The sequence below is a fragment of the Rhinoderma darwinii genome, chromosome 4, assembly GCF_050947455.1.
Source record: "Rhinoderma darwinii isolate aRhiDar2 chromosome 4, aRhiDar2.hap1, whole genome shotgun sequence".
Classification (NCBI taxonomy): domain Eukaryota; kingdom Metazoa; phylum Chordata; class Amphibia; order Anura; family Rhinodermatidae; genus Rhinoderma; species Rhinoderma darwinii.
The window spans coordinates 353978494-354005664 of record NC_134690.1 but is presented as its reverse complement, the minus strand read 5'-3'; the positions used below and the strand labels follow the sequence as shown (position 1 = coordinate 354005664).

General features: G+C 40.5%; 1 protein-coding gene across 1 annotated transcript in view; it reads right to left on the bottom strand.

Annotated features, from left to right (window-relative positions):
• Positions 1-20797: 20797 nt before the first annotated feature.
• Positions 20798-27171, bottom strand: part of PAX1 (paired box 1) — an 11458-nt gene continuing 5084 nt past the window's right edge. The window contains exon 5 of the mRNA XM_075863751.1: positions 20798-20889. Coding sequence (XP_075719866.1) covers positions 20798-20889 — 92 coding nt within the window. The remainder of the gene's footprint in view (positions 20890-27171) is intronic.

Sequence of the window (27171 nt, the reverse complement as noted above, 5' to 3'; positions counted from 1 at the left end):
AGGATCAAAAAGGCAGCTTGCCTATCTCAGGTTGACTAGAAGTCAATTATATCCTTATGAAATGAATGGGTGAGTATATGTAGTACATGGTCATGCCAAGTCTACCAGACCAGCAGCTTCTCTGTGTAGCGAGCTTCCACTCTTACTAATCCCTTTAAGGCATACGCTCAAGTGCTCTCAGCATATTTCTGATTTACGAAATATTTGTTACTTTTTAAGCACATTTAACTATTGCCTTAATAATGTTTCATATCTGCTATGCCATCTCTAAATACTACACTGTATCCTAGGGACAAGAATGTAAACCTGTACAGGCACGTAGAATTTTCATATCTGACTGTTTTTCTTTGAATATGCTTAGTTTAGTCAAAAAGTGATCACACCCGTCTCTTTAAATGCTTCCCCCTAAATCACCACTAGTTGTATGTGTTGCATTTACAGTAGTTGTATCTGTTGGATAATAAATATTATCATTGGTGAAAATTGATTTGTCATACATAAAAATGATCATTCTCGATTGTGTGATATGATTGAATTGTAACATGTAAATGATTGTCCAACTTGTGCCTAATAATTACAGGCATGATCGAATAAACACATATAAAGCAAAACCATTTGTAGTATGCACGATAGCGGTAATTGTGTAAATATTACGGACAATTTTAATAGCTATCGTTAACCGGGAAACACTGCAACATGTAAATGACCCTTAAAGGGGTCAACTCATGAAAACAACCCCTGTCTGTATGACCTATTAGGACTTATGGACGTCATAGAGTCATTGATTTGGCGAGACAACCCTTTTAAGCCACAAGGATTTTATTTTTTAATTTCCCAAAAATGCCAAAATTTGTTGTTTTTCAAAAGACAAATAAAGTAACAATTATCTGGAGAAGTGGAATATATGAATTATCATTGATAGGTTTTTCATTTAGAAACATGTGGAGTAGCCCAATGAAGAGAAATGATCTTTGATCCTTTTCTATTGCATGTTGTCATTATAAACAGGTATACAGATGGATTTTAACATCAGACTCTATAATTATAGTTAAGAACTAAATTAAAAAGAAAACTGTATTGTAGCTCACTGAATCTTAGAAAATTGACAAATCACAGACTCAATCCGCTGATCTGTAACTAAAATCATTTGGAACAAAAAATATCCGTTTCAACCATCGCCAGTATGTTCATTCTAAGCTTGAATTTTGTCAAAAGTAGAAAATAGAGATAAAAAGAGTGATAATTATAGAAGGTTAGACAGTTTATAAAATAGCCTGATTTGGCAGCAATCTAAAAACTTAACTTGGCAACAACAGGCTGAAAATATTCATTTTTGGATATGTATGAAATTCTAAAAGTTTATTATTTTTAAACAGCACAAGTCGCTTTTATTAACCATTATAGTCACTTCTATTACCTTTAAAAAAAACGTCATAAACAGGATATAGTATACATTTTTATGTCTGACTATCTTCAGGATAAAAAAAAGTCATAAGGAACTAATTTAAAAAACAAACTTGTAGAGGTCAGTAGAAGAAAATGTTATAAATATACACTCAACAATGTTTTGAACCCACTGTATTACATATAGAGCTGAAGTCCTAAGTTTACAGACACCTTCATTACACACTTCCTGAGATTTAATTCTAGTACTCATTCCCTCTCTTAGATCAGTTAGGATCGCTACTATATTTCAAGAATGTGAAATCTCAGAATAATACCAGAGACAATAAATTATTTAAGCTTTTAATTTTTTTATTTTTTTATTACATTCCCAGTGTCTCAGAGGACATTGCCTTTAAATTGAATAACTTGGGTCAAACCTTTTAAGTCGCCATCCACAAGCTTCTCACTATTATTTGCTGGACTTTTCGCCCATTGCTCGTGACAAAACTGGTGTGTAACTGAATCCGATTAGTAGGGCCCCTTGCTCGAACACTCTTTTTCAGTTCTGCCCATAAATTTTTAATGGGATTGAGGTCAGAGCTTTGTGATAGCCACTCCATTTCCTTAACCTTGTTGTCCTGTAGCCATTTTGCCACAACTTTGAAAGTATGCTTGGGGTTACTGTCCATTTTGAAGACCTATGTCCATGTTTTAAGGGCTCTTGTTTGACACTTGGAAATACCTGGAAACCAACATTTGGAGAACAGTGCTTTGGAGAACTGCAAGGCCCAAGAGAACGAAGTGCAACACCGGGACTAATTGTCTATCGCCTATGTGCTAAGAAAAGTTGTATCCTCTAAAGACTCTGGGACTGTAGTTAAGTACAGTTTGAGCGGGGATATTAATTTTATTGATATCTTGAGATGTTGCTTTAATATCTCCACCTAATTTCCCTTCCTCATAATGCCATCTATATTGTAAAGTGCCTCCTGCAGCAAAGCACCCCCACACTATGATGCTGCCATTCCATGATTCACGGTTGGGATGGTGTCCTTTGGCTTGCAAGCCTCCCCCTTTTTCCTCCATACATAATGATGGTCATTGTGGCCAAACAGTTCCAGTTTTGTTTCCTAAGACCAGAGGATATTTCTCCAAAATATAAGATCTATGTCCCCATGTGCAGTTTCAAACTATAGCCTAGTTTTTATGGTGGTTTTGGAGCAGTGGCTTCTTCCTTGCTGAGCGGCCTTCCAGGTCATGGTGATATAGGACACATTTTTACTGTCGCTGTAGATACTTTTGTACCTGTTTCCTCCAGCATCTTCACAAGGTCGTTTGCTGCTATTCTTGAATTGATCTGTATTTCTTGCACTAAAGTGCGTTCATCTCCAGGAGACAGAATGCCTCTCCATCCTGTGCGGTCTGATGGCTGCGTGGTCCCATGGTGCTTAAACCTGCATATTATCGTTTGAACAGATGAACATAGCCCCTTCAGGCTTTTGGAAATTGCTCCTAAGGCCGGATTCACACGAGTGTGTGCATTTTGCGGGCACAAAAAACATGGCGTTTTGCGCACGCAAAAAGTCTGCAAAAGGTCCGTGTGTCATCAGCATATGATGCGTGGCTGCGTGATTTTCGCGCAGCCGGCATCATTATGATACTCTGTTTTTATGTTTGTAAACAGAAAAGCACATGGTGCTTTTCTGTTTTCATTCATAGTTTTGACTACTGTAGCGCGCATCACGCGCGGCACACGGAAGTGCATCTGTGTGCCGTGCGCGTTTTTCAAGCACCCATCGCCCTTTTTCACTTATCAAGTCCTTTATTATTGAAAAAAATAAACAAACCATACATATTTGGTATCGCCACGACTGTGACGGCCTGAGCTCTAAAATTATTATGTTATTTATTCCACGCGTTGAACAGCGTAAAAAAAAACTAAAAAAACCAATACCAGAATTTCTGTTTTTCGGTCACTTTGCCCTTCAAATATTGAAATAAAAAGTGATCAAAAAGTCGCATCTATCCAAAAATGGTAACTATATAAACTATAGCTCGTCTCACAAAAAACAAGCCCTCATACAGCTCCGTCGTCGAAAAAATTAAAACATTATGGTTCTCACAACTTTGGCGACAGAAAAAATACATTATTTTTACAAAAGTAATTTTATTGTGCAAAAAGTTGTAAAACATAAAAAAGTGCTATAAATTATGTATTGCCGGAATCGGACTGACCTTCAGAATAAAGTTAAAATGTAATTTATAAAACATGGTGAACGCTGTACAAAAAAAAAACTAAATAAACTATCCCAGAATTGTTGTTTTTTGGTCAACTTGCCTCCCAAAAAATAGGATAAAAGTAATCAAAAAGTCGCATGTACTCCAAAATGGTACCAATAAAAACGATAGCTTGTCCCACCCAAAAACAGCCCTCATACCACTACGTCTATGAAAAAAAAAAATTAGTTAAGGCTTCCATAAGTCAGGAAATAAAAAATATGCAGTTGTGCAGGCCCGAGGGGAACATTTCTTCTGTTTCAAGAGGCGAATTATCAAGGCCCTAAAATTAGGAAACCAGGAAGGGTAGGGCCCAAACATATATGCTGGAAGCGAGGGTGCCCGTATTATACCAGGAGAACACTTTCCCAGCAAAATTCCCCAAACTGCAAAGGTGCGGAGTGTGGACCAAAAGGGGGATAAATACATTTATCAGTGCGACACTGGCCTGTGCAGAAAGGTTAGTGTTACAGCGTAACACACATCTATGGATTATTATACTGTTTTTTAATAACCCAATTATTATACCACCTGACTAGGCCCCTGATGTACTCTGCCCAGCTTACATGTACCCCCACATTATAAATGGAAACACCAGCGATACTCAAACAAACTACTACCAAGCAAATCCATGCTCCAAAAGCCAAATGGTGCTCCCTCCCCTCTGAACCCTACAGTGTGCCCAAACAGCTGTTTACTTCCACATATATGGCCTCGCCATACCCGGGAAAACCCTTTTAACAATTTTTGGGATGTGTGTCTCCAGTGGCACAAGCTGGGCACGACATATTTGCCACTAAAATAGGATAACTAGGGAAAAAATAAAAATTTTAATTTGCACCATCCACAGCGCAATCATTTATGGATAAGTCCTGTAGGGTGAAAATGGTCACTACACCCCTTAATAAATGCCTTGAGGGGTGCAGTTTCCAAAATGGGGTCACTTCTCAGGGGTTTCTTTCATTATTTCACATCAGAGCCCTGCAATTGGGAACCAATACTTTGTAAACCACCAAATTAGGCCTCAATTTCGCATGGTACTCTTTCACTCATGAGCTGTAAAGGATCTGCCAGGCACAGCTTCGGGGTTAACTCCCATAGGTAATCAGTCTGCACCTGAATCTACGTCTCTGAGACTGACTCCATCTTCCACCTCTCAGGATGGCAGGCTTAGGAGTGGGAGAGCCTATCGCAGCCTGGCCAGACGGAGCTAGCTCCCGCCCTCTGTCTATTTATACCTGCCTTTCCTGTTCCTCCTTTGCATGTGATTCTTTTCGTGTGGTTTCCTGGCCCAGCTACAGCTCCTAACTATTTGATCCTGCTCCATACTAACCCTGGCTTACTGACTACTCTCCTTCTCTGCGTTTGGTACCTCATGCTCTCCTGGTTTGACTTGGCTCGTTCACCACTCTGGTTGCTCACGGTGTTTCCGTGGGCAACTGCCCCTTTACCTTTGCTTTGTATTCCCTTGTATGTTTGTCTCGTGCACTCACTGAGCGTAGGGACCGCCGCCCAGTTGTACCCTGTCGCCTAGGGCGGGTCGTTGCAAGTAGGCAGGGACAGAGTGCGGGTAGATTAGGGCTCACTTGTTCGTTTCCCTACCCCCGTCGTTACATAATCACAAGCCCATACCTAGTCTACCCTGGTCCCTGACACCACTATGGACCCCCTTGAGACCCTGGCTCAGCAAATGCAGGGTCTCTCCCTACAGGTCCAGGCCCTGGCTCAGAGGGTCAACCAGCCTGATGCTACCTTGGTAGTTCCCCTCACCTCACCTCCTGAACCCCACCTCAAGTTGCCCGACCGGTTCTCAGGGGACCGGAGGGCTTTTCTCTCCTTTCGGGAGAGTTGTAGGCTTTACTTTCGCTTAAAGCCTCATTCCTCAGGTTCTGAGAACCAGCGGGTGGGTGTAATTATGTCCTGGCTCCAGGAAGGGCCCCAAGAGTGGGCCTTCTCCTTGGCTCCTGATGCCCCTGAACTTTCCTCCGTTGATCGTTTCTTTTCTGCTCTCGGACTCATTTATGACGAGACTAACAGGACTGCCTTTGCCGAGAGTCAGCTGGTGACCTTACGTCAGGGTAAGACACCTGTTGAGGAGTATTGTTCTGACTTTAGGAAGTGGTGTCTAGCTTCTCGGTGGAATGACCCTGCCTTAAGGTGCCAGGTTAGGTTGGGTCTGTCGAATGCCCTGAAAGACCTGCTAGTTAGCTATCCCTCTTCTGACTCCCTATACCAGGTTATGGCTTTAGCGGTACGACTTGACCGACGTCTCAGGGAACGACAACGTGAACGTTTATGTGTTTTCTCCTCCACTGGCCTCCTGAGGCTGTCCAGGCTTTTGAGGTCCTTAAGAAGTGCTTTATCTCGGCCCCGGTGCTGGTTCAGCCCAACCAAATGGAGCCATTTATCGTGGAAGTTGACGCATCCGAGGTGGGAGTGGGGGCTGTCTTGTCCCAGGGTACCAGGTCCCTCACCCATCTCCGCCCCTGTGCCTACTTCTCCAGGAAAATTTCGCCCACTGAGAGTAACTATGATATTGGCAACCGCGAACTCTTAGCCATTAAATGGGCATTTGAAGAGTGGCGCCACTTCCTGGAGGGGGCTAGGCACCAGGAAACGGTCCTTACCGACCACAAGAATCTGGTTTTCCTAGAATCTGCCCGGAGGCTAAACCCAAGACAAGCTCGATGGGCGCTATTTTTTACCAGATTCAACTTTTTGGTTACCTATAGGGCTGGGTCTAAAAATATTAAGGCCGATGCACTGTCGCGTAGCTTCATGGCCAGCCCTCCTTCGGAGGAAGATCATGCTTGTATTTTGCCTCCCGGTATAATCATTTCTTCTATTGATTCTGATTTAGTCTCTGAAATTGCGGCTGATCAAGGTTCAGCTCCCGGGAACCTTCCTGAGGACAAGCTGTTTGTTCCCCTGCAATACCGGCTAAGGGTACTTAGGGAAAATCATGACTCTGCACTATCTGGTCATCCGGGCATCCTGGGTACCAAACACCTCATTGCCAGAAACTATTGGTGGCCTGGGTTGCCTAAAGACGTTAAGGCCTACGTTGCCGCTTGTGAGGTTTGTGCTAGGTCCAAGACTCCCAGGTCCCGACCAGCGAGCTTACTACGTTCGTTGCCCATTCCCCAGAGACCTTGGACACATATCTCCATGGATTTTATCACCGATTTGCCTCCATCCCAAGGCAAGTCGGTGGTGTGGGTGGTAGTAGACCGCTTCAGTAAGATGTGCCACTTTGTGCCCCTCAAGAAACTACCCAACGCCAAGACGTTAGCTACCTTGTTTGTCAAACACATCCTGCGTCTCCATGGGGTCCCTGTCAATATTGTTTCGGACAGAGGGGTACAATTTGTTTCTTTGTTTTGGAGAGCCTTCTGTAAAAAGTTGGAGATTGATCTGTCCTTCTCCTCTGCCTTCCATCCTGAAACCAATGGCCAAACTGAGAGGACTAATCAATCTCTAGAACAATATTTAAGGTGTTTTATCTCTGACTGTCAATATGATTGGGTCTCATTCATTCCCCTCGCCAAATTTTCCCTTAATAACCGGGTCAGTAACTCGTCAGGGGTCTCCCCCTTTTTCTGTAATTTTAGGTTTAATCCACGGTTCTCCTCCGTTTCCCCTGGTAGTTCTAACAATCCCGAGGGTAGAGGTTGTTCATCGGGAACTGTGCACAGTCTGGGCCCAGGTTCAGAAGAACCTAGAGGCGTCCCAGAGCGTACAAAAAACTCAGGCTTATAGAAAACGTTCTGCTAACCCCTTGTTTATGGTCGGGGATCTGGTGTGGTTATCGTCTAGGAACTTGCGCCTTAAGGTCCCGTCCAAGAAGTTTGCTCCCCGGTTTATTGGGCCGTATAAGGTCATTGAAGTCCTCAATCCTGTCTCCTTCCCGCGGGAGTTACCCCCATCTTTTCGTATACACGACGTGTTTCATGCCTCCCTCCTTAAACGCTGCTCCCCGTCCTTGGCTCCCTCGAGGAAACCTCCTGTTCCCGTTCTCACCCCTGAGGGGGTGGAATTCGAGGTGGCCAAGATTGTGGACAGCAAGATGGTCCAAGGCTCCCTCCAGTACCTGGTCCATTGGAGAGGATACGGGCCTGAGGAGAGGACTTGGGTACCCGCCCGGGATGTTCACGCTGGGGTATTGGTCAGGAAGTTCCACCTTCGTTTCCCCAGTAAACCAGGTCCACTTAGAAAGGGTCCGGTGGCCCCTCATAAAAGGGGGGGTACTGTAAAGGATCTGCCAGGCACAGCTTCGGGGTTAACTCCCATAGGTAATCAGTCTGCACCTGAATCTACGTCTCTGAGACTGACTCCATCTTCCACCACTCAGGATGGCAGGCTTAGGATTGGTAGAGCCTATCGCAGCCTGGCCAGACGGAGCTAGCTCCCGCCCTCTGTCTATTTATACCTGCCTTTCCTGTTCCTCCTGTGCTTGTGATTCTTTTCGTGTGGTTTCCTGGCCCAGCTACAGCTCCTAACTATTTGATCCTGCTCCATACTGACCCTGGCTTACTGACTACTCTCCTTCTCTGCGTTTGGTACCTCGTGCTCTCCTGGTTTGACTTGGCTCGTTCACCACTCTGGTTGCTCACGGTGTTTCCGTGGGCAACTGCCCCTTTCCCTTTGCTTTGTATTCCCTTGTATGTTTGTGTCGTGCACTTACTGAGCGTAGGGACCGCCGCCCAGTTGTACCCCGTCGCCTAGGGCGGGTCGTTGCAAGTAGGCAGGGACAGAGTGCGGGTAGATTAGGGCTCACTTGTTCGTTTCCCAACCCCCGTCGTTACATGAGCCCTGTCAAATGTCCAGGCAAAAGATTAGGGCCACATGTAGGATGTTTCTAAAACTGGGAAACACAGCATAATAATTAGAGAGCTGTCTTTTATGGTGGCACAAGCTGGGCATCACATATTGGCATATCTATGGAAAAAATCCCATTTTCACTCTGCAACATTGAGTGCACAACACCTGCGGGGTTAACATGCTCACTACACCCCTAGGTGAATACCTTTAGGGGTTTAGTTTGCAAAATGTGGTCACTTCTGGGGCGTTTCCACTGTTTTGGTCCCACAGGGCTTTGCAAATGCGACATAGCGCCCAGAAACCAATCCAGCTATATCTGCACTCCAAAAGCCAAATGCCACTCCTTCCCTTCTGAGGCCTGCCGTGTGCTCAAACAGCAGTTTATGACCACATATGGGGATATTTCTGTACTCTGGAGAAATTGCTTTACAAACATTGTGGTTCTTTTTTTTCCTTTATTTGTTGAGAAAATGAAAAAAGTTTCAGCTAAAACTACGTCTTATTGAAGAAAAGGGATTGTTTTTATTTTCACTGTCCAATTCTAATAAACCTGACCTGTGGGGTAAAAATGCTCACTATACCCCTGGATAATTTCCCCAAGGGGTGTAGTTTCCAAAATGGGGTTACTTTTGGGGGATTTCCACTGTTTTGGCACCGCAAGAGCCCTTCAAACCTGACATGGTACCTAATATATATTCTGATAAAAAGAAGGCCGCAAAATCCTATAGGTGCTCCTTTGCTTCTAAGGCCGGTGCTTCAGTCCATTAGCACACTAGGACCACATGTGTGATATTTCCTAAATCTGCAGAACCTGGGCAATAAGTATTGAGTTGCGTTTTTCTGGTAAAACCTTCTGTGTTACAAAGAAAATGGATTAAACATGAATTTCTGCAAAAACAAAATGAAATTTGTAAATTTCACCTCTACTTTGCTTTAATTCCTGTGAAACGTCTAAAGGGTTAAGAAACTTTCTAAATGCTGTTCTAAATACTTTGAGGGGTGAAGTTTTTAAAATGGGGTGACTTATTGGGGGTTTCTAATATATAAGACCCTAAAAGACACTTCACAACTGAACTTGTCCTTTAAAAAATAGCCTTTTGAAATTTTCTTGAAAATGTGAGAAATTGCTGCTAAAGTTCTAAGCCTTGTAATGTCCTAGAAAAATAAAAGGATGTTCAAAAAACGATGCCAATCTAAAGTAGACATATGGGGATGTTAATTAGCAACAATTTTGTGTGGTATAACTGCCTGTCTTACAAGCCGATACATTTAAATTTCAAAAAATGCTAATTTCTGTAATTTTCCGCTAAATTTTGGTGTTTTTCACAATTAAATACTAAATGTATTAAGCTAATTTTGCCAGTAACATAAAGTCCAATGTGTCATGAGAAGACAATCTCAGAATCGCTTGGATAGGTAAAAGCATTCCGAAGTTATTACCACATAAATTGAAACATGTCAGATTTGAAAAACTAGGCTGTCAGAAAGGTCAAAAGTGGCCAAAGAGGGAAGGGGTTAAGTGTGTGTGTGTGTGTGTGTGTGTGTGTGTGTGTGTGTGTGTGTGTGTGTGTGTGTGTGTGTGTGTGTGTGTGTGTGTATTTTTTTTGAAGCTCACTGCTGGGAATTTATTAACTTTACGTCATGGAGCGTGGGGTGAAGTGTGGAGCCGGCTCACGTGCCTCCAGCAGGGCTTAGCAGAAGCCTGTAAAAATACCAATACACTGTGAATTTGAATTGCAGTGCATTGTACTAGCGATCAGGTCATGCCGCATACAAGGTCTTGATGCCGGTTCAGTACCTTATATGCGCTGCAAAGTGATGTGGGAGCCTGGTGGAAGCCTGAGGGTCCTGAAGGGAAGCGGAACGCTGAGGTGAGTACATTCTTCCTTTTTTTTATAGGGGAATGTTGCAAACAATTAGCCGAAGATGCAATAAATTTAGTAAAAGGCGAATGCCTCTTAATAAATTTGTTGAATTTTACTCTAGCGGGCTTGAAATGCCAGTCTTAGTAAATCCGCCACTTTAAGCGAAACTGCAGCATGCTTTCCATCCCTGAAACACTCTGCCAATTTTGGCCATCATTTTTTACTTTTACGTCACTGCAGTTGTATAAGGCCATTTGGGTTTTTTTTGTACATTTTTTTTAGCCTCTATTTTGGAGTACATAGACATTGTTTGGGGGAATGGAAAAATACAGTCCGAATTTTTAATACCTTCACCAATCACCATAAATGATGTGTTAACTTTACGGATAATTTTTCTAAAGTAAACAAATGCCAAATTATGTATTATAATGTTTTGAGATGTTTATTCTATAAAATTTGTTTTTGAAACAAAATTGTATTTATTGTTGGGCTGTTTTGTGACTTGTCATAAAGGGATGAACCTTGGTGATCACTGGGGTTCCGATTGAGGTAACAGTGAGGTCATTCACAGCTAGCACAGGCGGCATGATTATAAGGATATATATATATCCTTATAATCATGCTGCCTATATGCCGCCCATATATATGTCCAGACAGGTGCAGATAGTACTCCGTCTGTGATGTATTTATACATTCTGGTGTATTAAATATTAAACGGTTAAACCACAGTCAATAATGCAACTCATAAATTCCCCTTCACTAACAATGCCAATACGGCCAACACAATAAGCAAAACTCCTGTGAAATGTCCCATGTGAACACAGCCTGAGACTTCATGCATACAAGCAAATAATACTAAATAGGACTTGCAATACAAATCATTTTCTCTGTTTCTAGTTCTGTATTTATGTTTGTACTGTGTTAGCAATTAGTCAGTATTTTTTTTAACCTTCCTGTTGTTTCAATGTTTTTCGGATTTTCATGTCTATTTTTATCTATATTTACGCTCATATTGCAGATACAAATGATGATTCATAATACGTATGCCATATGCATCCGTATTATAGGTAAATTTTTTAAACTTCACTGATTTCTATTGGAAGATTACAGGATTAATACGGTATCTTCTATAGAATGCTGTGTAATATCGGCTTCATATTGCAGTACAAAATAAAACAAAATACATGAGATCAACAAATACAGTATTGTGCATGAAGCTTAAGGACTACACAGAGACACGGCATGACTCACAAGATGAGGTACGTCAAAAGGCACCATGCTGGATTTTTGTAAAAGTCACATGATCACTTACAGTTATATCGTGGCAATGTTGCAATGTTACCACGATGTTACATAAATGGGGAGCCCTAGTCTAAAGAGTGTCTTACACAGGATGATTATCGGGCAGACGAGCGTTAATATAACCAGAGACGTAGCTAGGTTCTCCAGCACCCGGGGCAAAGATTCAGTTTGGCGCCCCCCCAACCTCATTCCCGATATCTCCTTCCTCCTCGCCATATTTCTTTTCTCTACCCAGCATGGCCCGAACAATGGTAAGAATATGCTGGGAGATGCGGTTTCACCCCAAAAAAAATCATATCATAAATAATAATACCACCCATCATCTCGCTGCAGATCATACAGTGACTACAGTACTGATTAGAGGCAGAATAAACATTTACATTAAGTGACTCACCGGTGACGTCTTTGATTCTAGTTCTTTTTCTCCATCCGGTCGAGACCTCTATAATGACTTCTCCCGGTCACAGTCCATTTCTGCAGTTTGCTGCTCAGATATCTTCAGCTTATCACTTTTCCAACATTTCTACACCTATAAACAAAGATAAAGTTCTCATTATACCACACACTACGCCCCTAAATATAATAGTGCCATACACTGCACCTCTGATTATAATAGCACCATACACTGTGTCCCACATGCACACCATGCCCCCTGTAGATAGTGCCTGCCATAGAGCCCCCTATGGATAGTGCCCCCCATAGAGCCCCCTGTAGATAGTGCCCCCATATAACCCACCCCTGTATATAGTGCTCCACATATAGCCCATCCCTGTATATAGTGCTCCACAGATAGCCCACCCCTGTATTTAGCCCCCCTGTAGATATAGCCCACCCCTGTATATACTGCTACACATGTAGCCCATCCCCTGTAGATAGAGCCCCCCATAGATAAAGCCCACCCATAGGTAAAGCCCTCCTGTAGATAAAGCATCCCCCGTAGATAAAGCCACCCCTGTAGATAAAGCCTCCCCCCGTAGATAATGCCACACACTTTTTTATTACGATAAAAAAACAAACGATACCAACTCACCTTAATCCCGTTTCCGTGCCGTCCGGAGGCAATGGAGACCTGCTCTCTTCTGCGCAGGTCTCCTGGGGTTGATCGAAGCGTCTATGATTGGCAGGGCAGAATTACTTTCCCTGTCAATCAGCGCCTTTCAACGGCGCAAGCGGCGCAAAGTATCACGCTGCTTCACTCCTAGAAAGGCGCTGAATGGCCGGGCACAGAACGTACCCGGCCATTCATTGCTTCTAATTGTACCTGTGTCCTATAGACGCAGGTACAATTATAGTGCAGGAGGGGGTGGCGCTGGCGCCCCCCTCTAAGTTGCAACGAGGGCACATGCCCCGCCTGCCCCGCCTAGCTACGCCCCTGATATAACGCTCGTTGTCGATAATTGCCCTGTGTTAACAGGGGAACGATCAGCAGATGAACGAGCAAACACTCAATCATCTGCTGGTGGTATGGTTTTAAAAAGTAATAGATTATCGTTGTCGGCAGCACATCTCCCTGTGTAAACAGAGAGACACACTGCTGTCATGATTATAATGTATGGGATGAGCGATCAGAGTAACGACCTGGAACCAGGAGCAAGCGAGCACCGGCCGAGTGTTGGCCGATGTAAAAGGGCCATAGCTCTTTACTGCTGAGATCTGAACTCACCATCTCTGCCAATACATTCTATGGAAAAAAAATAGATTTTGTAAATCACCAAGTGTTTACTCCCTGTGACATTATCATCCCAGTAATTTTAAAAAATAAAATTTTATATATATATATATATATATATATATATATACATATATTAAGATATATATATATATATATATATATATATATATATATATATATATTTATATATAAGAAAAAGGAAGAGCAGCACATATAAATGCAAATTATGCGTAGTTGTGTGTGCACAAGCCTTAGGACCTTAGACTCCAGTCCCAAATATATATTTCCAAACGAATAAGCAGCACAACACAGGTTCCAATTCAGTGAAAAAAGGTTTATTCACCCATACGTAAGTGCAATGGGCCTTTCTCAAGCATATATATATATATATATATATATATATATATATATATATATATATATGTACAGTAACTAGTCATTTTCAATGAATTAGAATGTCATCAAAGAGTTAATTTATTTCAGTAATTCAATTCAAAAAGTGAAACACATATATTATATAGATTCATTACACACAGAGTGATCTATTTCCAGCATTTCCAGAAAATTTGAATATTATATAAGCCTGATTTCAAAAATGATTTTTGATACCGAAACGTTGGTCTACTGAAAAGTATGTACAGTATATACACTCAATACTTGGTCGGAGCTCCTTTTGCATGAATTACTGTATCAATGCAGCATGGCATGGAGGCGATCAGCCTGTGGCACTGCTGAGGTGTTATGGAAGCCCAGGTTGCTTTGATAGCGGTCTTCAGCTCATCTGCATTGTTGGGCCTGGTGTCTCATCTTCCTCTTGAAAAAATACCCCAAAGATCCTCTATGGGGTTTAGGTCAGGCGAGTTTGCTGGCCAATCAAGCACAGTGATACTGCGGTTATTAAACCGGGTATTGGTACTTTTGGCAGTGTTGGGAGGTGCCAAGTCCTGCTGGAAAATGAAATCAGCATCTCCATAAAGCTTGTTAGCAGAGGGAAGCATGAAGTGCTCTAAAATTACCTGGTAGATGGCTGCGTTGACTCCGTACTTAATATAACACAGTGGACCAACACCAGCAGATGACATGGCTCCCCAAACCATCACTGACTGTGGATACTTCACACTGGACCGCAAGCAACTTGGATTGATGCCTCTCCACTCTTCCTTCAGACTCTGGGACCTTGATTTCCAAATGAAATGCAAAATTTACTTTCATCTGAAAACAGGACTTTGGACCACTGAGCAACAGACCAGTCCTTTTTCTCCTTAGCCCAGGTAAGGTGCTTCTGACGTTGCCTCAAGGAATGCGACAGATGTAGCCCATGTCCTGGATACATCCATGTGTGGTGGCTCTTGAAGCACCGACTTTCAGCCACAATCCACTCCATGTGAATTTCCCCTAGATTTTTGAATGGCCTTTTCTTGACAACCCTTTCAAGGCTGTGGTTATCCCTGTTGGTTGTGCACCTTTCTCTACCACACTTTTTCCTTCCTCTCAACTTTCCATCAATATGCTTGGATACAGCACTTTGTGAATAGCCATCTTCTTTAGCAATGTCCTTTTGTGGCCTACCCTCTGTCACGATCTGTAAGTATGTGGACCCACTGGGCCATTCCGCCGTAGCGGTATAGCAGCTGGTCAAAAAGGGTACAAAGTCAATGTCTATTGTTCGGATAAAGGAACCTGTGGCAATACAGACAGTAGGGATGGTTTAGGCTCGGATGGAACTCTGGCAGCAGGCAGACAACAGGTGCGGAGAAACACAGCGGGTGTAGTAGGCGACACAACACGACTCCAACACAGTACAGCACAGGAACACGGTTGCACGGGAAACAGGATGCAGGTAGCAGGAAAGGGAACACTGGAACTGGAAAACACTCAAAGAACCATTTTCAAGACAGACACAGGTAGATACAAACACACTCAGGCACTGCAGGGAGGGGCAGAGCCCTCCTTATAGTCCAGGGTTATCTGGGAGCAATCAGCTCAATCTTACACATGTGTGCGCTCTGGCTCCTTAAGGCTGGACTGAGCTCGCGAGCGCAGCCTAGTGGTCACTGCGGAACAGGCTGGCCGCATGTGTAGACCTCTCTGGAGAGAAGGGCGTCAACAAAAGGGGAGGAATTCATGGTCAGCGACCATGGACGTTACAGCCTCCTTGTGGAGGGTGCCAATAATTGCCTTCTGGACAACTGTCAAGTCAGCAGTCTTTCCCATGATTGTGTAGCCTACTGAACCAGACTGTTGGACCATTTAGGGCATGACCACACGTGGCGGATTTCCTCCGCAACTGTCCGCATCAATGCCGCACAGAATCTGCGTTGCAGATTCTGCAGCGGATCTGCACAAAATGTGCAGGAAATTGATGCGGACTAGCTGCTGCGGACTGCGGGAAAAGTACTTCCCTTCTCCCTATCAGTGCAGGATAGAGAGAAGGGACAGCACTTTCCCTTGTGAAAGTCAAAGAAATTCATACTTACCGCCCGTTGTCTTGGTGACGCGTCCCTCCTTCGGCATCCAGCCCGACCTCCCTGGATGACGCGGCAGTCCATGTGACCGCTGCAGCCTGTTATTAGCCTGTGATTGGCTGCAGCCGTCACTTAGACTGAAACGTCATCCTGGGAGGCCGGACTGGAGACAGAAGCAGGGAGTTCTCGGTAAGTACGAACTTCATTTTTTTTTACAGATACATGTATATTGGGATCGGTAGTCACTGTCCCGGGTGCAGAAACAGTTACTGCCGATCGCTTAACTCTTTCAGCACCCTGGACAGTGACTATTTACTGATGTCTCCTAGCAACGCTCCCGTCATTACGGGAGCCCCATTGACTTCCTCAGTCTGGCTGTAGACCTAGAAATACATAGGTCCAGCCAGAATGAAGAAATTTCAAGTTAAAAAAGCAAGACGCATCCGCAGCACACATGACATGTGCATGACAGCTGCGGACTTCATTGCGGAACTTAGAATCTCCATTGAAGTCAATGGAGAAATTCCGCCATGAGTCCGCCACTGCTCCGCAACAGACAGAGCATGCTGCGGACACCAAATTCCGCTCCGCAGCCTATGCTCCGCAGCGGAATTTTACGCCTCGTCTAAACGAACACTGCTAAATTAAAGTGTAAGTCAATGGACAAACGGCTCCGCTGCGGATTAACGCTGCGGAGTGTCCGCAGCGGAATTTAAGTGAAATTCCGCCACGTGTGAACCCAGCCTTAAAGGCTTAGGAAACCTTTGCAGGTGTTTTGTGTTGGTTAGCTGATTAGAGTGTGACACCATGAGTCCACAATCTTGAACTTTTACCCAATATTCTAATATTCTCAGAGACTAAATTTTGGGTTTTCATTTAACTGTTAGCCATAATCTTCAACATTAAAATAGAAAAATGCTGGAAATAGAGCATTCTGTGTGAAATGAATCTATATAATATATGAGTTTCACTTTTGAATTGAATTACTGAAATAAATTAACTTTTTTATAATATTCTAATTCATTGAGAAGGACTAGTATATATTTGTATACAGTTGCCCAATGACTTTAGATTAAAAAAAAAAATTGTGCCCCAAGAAGACAATTATGAACTATTGAGTTTCAAAAAATGGCAATCATTCTGATTTATTGTGAATCTTCAGGCTGTTAGATCAATTCTACCTTCTCTGTGAAACATAATCACTTACAAGGAATATACCGCAGGTCTGATCTGAATGAATGGATTTGATTTTGTGCCTTCTTATATATTAAATCCTTTCCTTGCTAGAGGTGTTCGACATCAATAGGCGTTTCCGCTTTATGTTAGACTTAAGCAATTTCTGTTGTGTAGACAGAGAACCAACATTATATAAATAATCAGATAGCATTACATCATGTCTTCATACCCTAAAATATATGCAGAGAATTATAGAAGGAAGAAAATCCATTATGCATTCAACCTTGAATTTTTGCACTTTGCCGTTTTTATTATATTTTTTCAACTAGAAAAATCAAAGAGTTACATGATGTTGCATCTCGGATCCCCATTTATTACTCGTATAGTTAATTATAGCTGGATCTCTTAGTACTTGCAGAAGAAATTGCCATCCCATCTATGTATATGAGTTTATTTTGCAACAAGATTCCCCATGCACCAAGGTCTCCCAAATTGATCACATCATGAGGGATATTCTATTAGGGCATGACCACACATGGCGGAATTCCTCCGCAACTGTCCGCATCAATGCCGCACCTAATCCGGGTTGCGGATTACGGCTGCGGATCTGCACAAAATGTGCAGAAAATTGATGCGGACTAGCTGCTGCGGACTGCGGGAAAAGTGCTTCCCTTCTCCCTATCAGTGCAGGATAGAGAGAAGGGACTGCACTTTCCCTAGTGAAAGTCAAAGAAATTCATACTTACCGCCCGTTGTCTTTATGACGCGTCCCTCCTTCGGCATCCAGCCCGACCTCCCTGGATGACGCGCCAGTCCATGTGACCGCTGCAGCCTGTGCTTGGCCTGTGATTGGCTGCAGCCGTCACTTACACTGAAACGTCATCCTGGGAGGCCGGACTGGAGACAGAAACAGGGAGTTCTCGGTAAGTACGAACTTCATTTTTTTTTACAGATACATGTATATTGGGATCGGTAGTCACTGTCCCGGGTGCAGAAACAGTTACTGCCGAACGCTTAACTCTTTCAGCACCCTGGACAGTGACTATTTACTGACGTCTCCTAGCAACGCTCCCGTCATTACGGGAGCCCCATTGACTTCCTCAGTCTGGCTGTAGACCTAGAAATACATAGGTCCAGCCAGAATGAAGAAATGTCAAGTGAAAAAAGCAAGACGCATCCGCAGCACACATAACATGTGCATGACAGCTGCGGACTTCATTGCGGAACTTTGAATCTCCATTGAAGTCAATGGAGAAATTCCGCCATGAGTCCGCCACTGCTCCGCAACAGACAGAGCATGCTGCGGACACCAAATTCCGCTCCGCAGCCTATGCTCCGCAGCGGAATTGTACGCATCGTGTAAACGAACACTGCTAAATTAAAGTGAAAGTCAATGGAGAAACGGCTCCGCTGCGGATTAACGCTGCGGAGTGTCCGCAGCGGAATTTAAGTGAAATTCCGCCATGTGTGAACCCGCCCTTAAATGCAACTGCACTTTGAGGAGTTTGGTACTGATTACTACTAATGATGACTGTGAGTGAATGGAACTGACTAATTCAGCTCCTGGCATTTATATTGAATCCATTAAAGGCATGTTCAGACGTGGCAGAATTTCTGTTGAATTCCGATGCGGAGAGTCCGCAGTGGAATTGTGCAGCAGCTGTTTATTTCATTGGTTTCTTTACCTTTTTAGGTAACTTAGTTCAGACGTTGCGGGAAATAACAGTACAGAAATGAGAGAATTTTCACCCCGCATCATGCACATGCTGTTACGAAAAGTAGCGAAATTTCACATTGCAATGCAAAGGCGGAAATCTGCAGCAAGTCCGCTGTGATATCTGCAATGTCTGAATTACCATTTATTATGTTGCGGAGAAAAAGTGGAATTTCACTGCGGATTTCAGCCTCTGCAATGCAAAAACTTTAATCTGTGGAAAGTCCGCTGTGATATCTGCAACGTCTGAATTATCTGTCAAATATGCAAATGCTGCTGCAAATTCGTTGTGTAATTGCCCCGAAATTGCACCAACATTTGCAGCGGAAAAATTCTGCCACGTGTGAACATGGCCTAATTGTTACTGATCATGGTCATATACATTAAACAATAAGGCAGATCTTTCTCCCACTTAATTTGAGACACAAGCAAAATCATTTTAAACCTGATACATCATTCCCTTACCTCTTTTTATTTACATTTTCAAATATTTTTTTTTATCCTTTTTGTATTTATGGAAGAAAAAATACAATTATTGTCTGAGAATAATAGAAACTTGGATACCGATTTTGTTTCCTAATGTGTTGAACAGTTTTAAATTGCAAATATTTTTGTAAATACTGCCTAGTGTAGTATTTAATCTTTTGGATTCTTAAATATACTTTGCATGCCATAGTAATCAAACTTGGCAAGGATAGATAGATAGATAGATAGATAGATAGATAGATAGATAGATAGATAGATAGATAGATAGATAGATAGATAGATAGATAGATAGATAGATAGATGGACGGACGGACGGACGGACGGACGGACGGACGGACGGACGGACAGACAGACAGACAGACAGACAGACAGATCTATGTCACTTGACTCATTTAAAATTAAATTAAAATCCAATTTTCATGTACTGATGTTTTTATATTTTAGAGGAGCAGGTTTACATTAGAAAATGAATGGTAAAAACAAGGCAAGGGATATAAAATGTAGTGATAGGGTTAATACATATATATATATATATATATATATATATATATATATATATATATAAATGTTTTTATTTATATTTCTTATATAGTAGTTTACTTAAAGTTTTTAAAAATAAAAATGATTGAATAGAATTATTGTATTATCAATGCTATTGCGAATGTAAATACAGAGTTATTTGCTACAGATATTAAATTGGTTTTACCTTTCCCTTTACTTTAGCTAAGCACGTCTTGTTTCGACCCTTACTTATCTAATCATGGTTTTTTTTTTTGGGGGGGGGGCATTTTTTTTCTCCTGTTCCTGGCTAGACAATAAGAGGAATATTAAAATGTTCTTATCTTAATCTCACATTAAAATGTGCACGTAGATCTGTATTCCATAGAAGCTAATATTAACTCGTTTACCATTTATCCATGTTTATTTATTTTCTAAAGATTAGTAATTTAGACATATATTGGAACTAATAGATTATGAGCAAAATTGCATTATTTGTCAAATAAATAATTTCACCATTTCTAAAACAAAACACCAACAATTATACAAACATTCTTGTCTTAGTCCATTTATTTCTGATAATTAGAGTTATAAAAATATAAAATAAAATGCTGTTATTTAATTTGTACATTTACAATCTAGGATATACAATACACTCACAAAGATTGCTTCACATCATACAATTTATTCCAACCATTTGGAAAATTTTAAATATCCCCCTAATACGAATTAAATATCAGAATTTAGAACCGGCCAAAAAAAACAACATCCTGCCGCCAATTCAGATCTAAACTCGAGTAGACATTTAATCGTGTTAACAAGAGGGGAATACAATGGGTCGCACGGGAGAAGAGAGTAGACAGCAAATAATAGGGAAAAGGAAAGAGCTTTCAGCAATAGCCTCATTTTTCCAAAGTGAACGGCTCATCCAATGTCCAAATCGATCCTCACCTTGTCTTGCTTTTGTTAGTCCTCTCTTTAAAAGTTTTACTCAGTGACTGTGTGGACATGTCCCATAGTCAACCATCTCGCCACTTTAGAAACCAAGTTTAGCTTGAGATCGAGGGAATGTGACCAAATCAATGTCTCTATAGCCAAAATAAAGTCAAACAATGTCTTCCATGCCCAAAGTTTGTTAAGTTGATGAAGCAGGTATTGAAATTCCATGTATACTGCTCAAGACATCCTGGTGTTTAATGATGGGACTGCTTTGCTTTCTATTCATAACTGAAAGAATAAAGAGAAGATTTAATTATTTTCATTTAACACTTTAAAAGTAAAAGGAATATGATCATAATAGACATCTATAAAGGATATGTTATATGCAGCATAGCATTTGTACAAGATACATTAAAAACTCATTTATATGTAAAACACATTTTATATATATATATTAGATAGATAGATAGATAGATAGATAGATAGATAGATAGATAGATAGATAGATAGATAGATAGATAGATAGATAGATAGATAGATAGATAGATAGATAGATAGATAGATAGATAGATAGATAGATAGATAGATAGATAGATAGATAGATAGATAGATAGATAGATAGATAGATAGATAGATAGATAGATAGATAGATAGATAGATAGATAGATAGATAGATATAGATATATATAGAAGGAAAGCAGCAGCACCCGATGTAGTTCTGTGTGCAAATCCTCAACAGATACTCGACTAGTGTAAGTTAGTAATGGCAAATATGAGGATCCTTTTATTCAGCATCAGAGTGAATAGTGGGACCCGTTATTTTTTTCACCATAACCGGAGTGCTTCACCATATTTGGGTCATATATATATATATATAGATATAGATATATATATATATATATATATATATATATATACATACATATATATATATATATATATATATATATATATATATATATATATATATATATATATACATATATATATATATACACCTATATATACATATATACCTATATATACATATACATATATATACATACATATACATACATATATATTCATATATATTTTTTCTGGAATACAGCTTTAAACTTGCATTTGTAAAAAAATAAAAATAAAAAAATCAGGTCACAGAGTTAAATATTTTAATGTAGCAGTGATGTGATTTTGTATCCATAGTGGAGAAAAGAGAGGTTCTATAAGTGACGGGAATGCTATAGATCTAGATTTGGAAGTAATGTCTCATGTGTGATTAATCATTGGGAAGAGAAGACATCTAAATTGGGGCTTATGAAGGTTTTAAAAATGTTAACTTAAAATTGTCCAAATTGTTGATCTCCCTCTTTATTCAAAGTATTAACATTAAACATAAATATTAATTTAGTACGTTTTGTTTGCATTCGTTTTCAATTAGGTTTTCGATCTGGTTCTATTTTTGGGACTCAAACACATACTATATATTTTTTTGATGCTGTAAACATTTTTATCCTGACTGAATTGATCCTATTTTGGCAACACCTTGCATTAAAAAAAAAAACTTGTCATATGTTAAACATAAAGACATATTTAGTGGTAAGCAACCCAGACTTAGGTTTTATATAATTAACAAAAGTGACCAATTTTTTTTTCTTCCAAGTGTAGACATGGCAGACTGTCCTGACGACAGCTTTTTTATGTCACAGATACCATTCTTTAATATATATAATATAATAAATGACACATAAATCTGCACCCCTGATACTGTTAAAGATGGTGCCTGCAACATTTTAAGAGTGAAAACTGTTCATCCCATAGTCTAAGGCCTTCCATGATGGCAGTCATGAGACCTACTGCAAATGTGATGTACTATATTGTCAAATATGCATTGAGTGGCATTGTGTTACTCAGTACATCCTTATAGATGCTTCTGTCTGGCACCAGTAGTCGCCATATAGCCCTAGCCTAAATGTGAGGATGTGTAGAACTTTGCACATTTATTATGAAATAAAAACCATAAGAACAGTAGATGAAATACACAAAAAACAAACACTGGTAGTGTAAAACATCCTAAGGCCAGGATCACACACATAGTTTTGATGCCGTTTTTGGTGCAGTTTTTGGCTCAGTTTTTTGAGCCAAAGCCAGAAGTGAATCCAAAAGGAAAAAATGTATAAATACTAGACTGGAGCATCTCCTTTGTTTGTGTCCACTCCAGTATTTGGCTCAAATAACTGAGGCAAAAAGTGCCACAAAAACTGCATCAAAACTGTGTGTGTATGTGATCCTGGCCTAATAGAGATAGTAAAGGCAACACTTTAGTTTGTGTGGCAAACAATGAAACTCATTAGGCCAGACTTTTTAGCTAAAGGACAAAAAAGTAGAAGAATGGAAAGCTAAACCCTAAGGGTATATTCACACGCAGTGACCAAAAACGTCTGAAAATACGGAGCTGTTTTCAGGCGAAAATAGCTCCTGATTTTCAGACGTTTTTGTAGCAACTTGCGTTTTTCCCTGCATATTTTACGGACATTATTGGAGATGTTTTTCAATGGAATCAATGAAAAACGGCTCTAAAAACGTCCCAAGAAGTGACACGCACTTCTTTTTTGCGGGCGTCTTTTTACGCGCCGTATGTTGACAGCGACGCGTAAAATTACACATCTTGGGAATAGAACACCGTAAAACCCACTGCAAGCAATGGATAGATGTTTGTAGTAGTAATGGAGCCGTTTTTTCAGGCGTAATTCGAGACGTAAATCGCCCGAATTACGTCTGAAAACACTGCATGTGAACATACACATGGTTATTATATCACTTTAAATTTGGAGGCATTGGGGCAGATTTATCAAAACTAAGGGAGAAACTGGCCCTGTGGCTCATTGCAACCAATCACAGGGCAGCTTTTATTTCCCCAGAGCAGTTGGAAAAATGTTAGATGATCTGATTGGTTGCTGTGAACAATAAGGCCAGTTTTTCTCTTAGACAGTATTCATAAATTTGCATTTTAATGGTGTGCGATTAAGGCTAAGGCTGTTTTTGGTTTTTTTTCAGAATTTAAGGCTTTGTTCACACTGGTGTCATGGCTTTAATTTTTACAGGATCCTAACAGATATGAAGTATTTGTTAATTTACGTTATCATCCTTTTTTCTACCTCATAGTCTTATTATGGTGACAGTAGGTTTCTTTTCTTTTTTTTACTTGAAATAAGAACACAGCATTCTAACCGAATAATGTAACTGAAACCGGATGTAAAAGAAGGTGAGTTTTTCAATCCGTCAATTACTGTCCTCAATAAAAAATAAAATAAAAAAAAAGATCGTGACGGGTCATTTACAAAAAAAACTGGTAAGAAGGGAACTGATGGAGTGATTCTAAATATAGTTATGTCTGTATCAGTGAGTTCTTTTGGAGTCTCCGTCGCAGATTCGGTGAAAAATGCCAGACAAAATAGTGTAGCCTGCTGCACAATTTTGTCCAGCAAAGCAACAGAAACCCCACGGAACCCATTAAAATGAATGGGTTCCGTCGGGTGCTGTCGGTGAGCGTCATGTGACAGACCCTGTGCTTCCGTTTTGTTTTGTTTTTTCGTTGTTCTGCTCCTTTGATGGAGTAGAGAAACGGAGAAAAAACTAACTCAGATGTGAAGCCAGCTTTACTCATTAGAAGCATTACTAGCCAGCCGTCTATGCAACTATTTGTTCAGAATCTATTGCTTCAGCGACTAACATTATCCTTCAACATTTCTTTATTACAATTTGATTTATTTTACTATCATACAATTCTATAAATATTACTATTAAGAAATTATTACAGTACTGCATGTCCATGTACCAAACACACACATATACACATACACACACACACACACACACACACACACACACACACACATATACACATACACATACACACACACACACACACACACACACACAAGCATAAACACATACATACACACACTTACATTACATATGCAGAAAAGTTATACACACAAAACTATATACAAACTCTAAAAAAAACTATAAAAACAAGCATACATACAGAGAATACTTATTTCACAATTGTTATAGCTGCATTTAGACATAATATAATTTCCTAATTATACCATAAATAATGATAACTTTTATATATAGGGTAGAAAACAAATCACATGCAATAAAAATCTGTCATGTTTTACACACCATATTTTTTAAGTTTTTGTTTGCTCATCAATTGCTGTCAATCATTTGCATTTGGTGATCAATAACAACTATTCACTGGGTGACACATTGAACATACTGTTCATTGATTCCTTCTTAGTGATTAAAAAAATATCAAAATAATCTGTTTTTATGGGTGTTTTCTTTAATAATTATTCGCTCTATAGGAAACATGGTTATTAGTAAACAGTCATATTGTTTATGTATCTAATAAATTATTACACCTATGGCAGACTAAGGGCACGGCCAGACGTGGCGGAATTGCTGTGGAAGTACGCTGCGGACAGTCTGCAGTGGAATTCTCCAGCGGATGTTTTTTACATTTGTTTCAATACATTTTTAGGCAAGTTAGTTCAGACGTTGCGGAAAACTCCCCTGCGGACCATAGGCTGCGGTGCGGAATTTTCCCTCCGCAGCATGCACTCTCTGTTGCGGAGAAGAAGAAGAATTTCACTGCGGATTTCAGCCTTTGCAATGCAAAAACTGAAATCTGTGGCAAGTCCGCTGTCTTTTCTGCAACGTCTGAATTACCTGTCAAATATGCAAATGTTGGTGCAGATTCGTTGCGTAATTGCCCAAAATCTGCACCAACATTTGCAACGGAAAAACGCCGCCACGTCTGGCCATGCCCTTAGGGCACATTCATACGTGGCGGAATTGCTGTTGAATTCTGCTGCAGACAGTCCGCAGTGGAATTCTGCAGCAGTCGTTTTCTTCATTTGTTTCTATACATTTTTAGGAAAGTTAGTTCAGACGTTGCAGAAAATAACTGTGCGGGAATTAGGCTGTGGTGCAGAATTTTTCCTCCGCAGCATGCTCATTACATTGCCGAGAAGAAGCGGAATTTCACTGCGGATTTCAGCCTTTGCAATGCAAAAAACTGAAATATCTGGCAAGTCCGCTGTGATATCTGAAACGTCTGAATTACCTGTCAAATATGCAAATGTTGGTGCAGATTTGTTGTGTAATTGCCCCAAATCTGCACCAACATTTGTAGCGGAAAAATTCTGGCACGTCTAAACATGGCCTACATTTGTTTCTATACATTTTAAGGAAACGTAGTTCAGACGTTGCGGAAAATAACAGTGCGGAATTCCCTCTGAAGCGTGCACATTATGTTGCGGAGAAGCAGCGGAATTTCACTGCGGATTTCAGAATATGCATTGCAAAGGCTGAAATCTGCAGCAAGTCTGCTATGATATCTGCAACGTCTTGTCAAATATGAAAATGTTGCTGCAAATATGCAACGAATCTGCAGCAACATTTTCAGCTGAAAAATTCTGCCACGTCTGAACAAGCCTGAGGTACGGAATATGTTGCTGTTTCCATTACAATGAAAATTATATTGACAATAGAACTGAAACATCTGCAAACTGGTCATAAAAATAACAAGTAATGTGAAAAAAAATGTATCTGGGTACTATAGGAGTTGTGTATCAATATTGTTTTTGTTTGACACTTTTGTTTAAAATATATTTTCTCTAAATCAGCAACATATGTAATAATATGTCATAGAACGCTGAAGGAAAGTCTGTATGAGAGCTATAGACTGTCATACATATACAATGGCAATTATATTGAGCATCTTCAGCTACTTCAACTTGTGCAACTTTTAAGACATGACATGCATTGTTGATCATATGTATTTTTGCTCAAGTATAAAGTATGGTTATTAGCTTTTACAGGGTAAAAAAAAAAATAACAAAAAAAAAGGTGCCCCACAGATAGCAACGTTATATCAAAATTTTCAAACATCTTCAATATATTTTCCTAACATTTCACAGAATTGCAATTGGTCGTTTCCAGTCACTTTGGTAACACTTATGGCAGTATTTCTGTACTTTGGTCATATACTATATATCATGTTGTTTTTGTAGTGTATATAAACAACCATAGTGCAGGGAATAGCATAAGTATTTTCAGCCAACCATGAGATTAGATTGCATCAGCTAACCAGTTTTCCAATGTGTGACTCCATTTAATACAATAATTCCTAGTGAGAACTTTTCTGGATATGGTAACCCCATGCCCCACACATGCACCTGCTCCTGGGAGCCTGCTGCATTACATGTATGTGCTCTAATATCCTCTTACTATTAGAATATACTATACTGTAGATTGGCATTTGTTTCCCCATGCTGATTTAGGTCTTCCATTTGTTCCAGAAATTATAACAGTGTCCAAACCCAAGACCTTCTGGCTTCCATACCAGCATCTGATTCTTATAAAATGTCTCCAAGTCGTAAAAGTATCTCACAGACTGTAGGACAATCAGCTCCTTTACTGCAGTTTTATAGAGCAGATTGTTTACTATTGGCTCCCCCTTGTAAATTAGCATCCTCGTCTATAAAAAGCCACTAATGAGCAGAATAAAAGTCACATCAT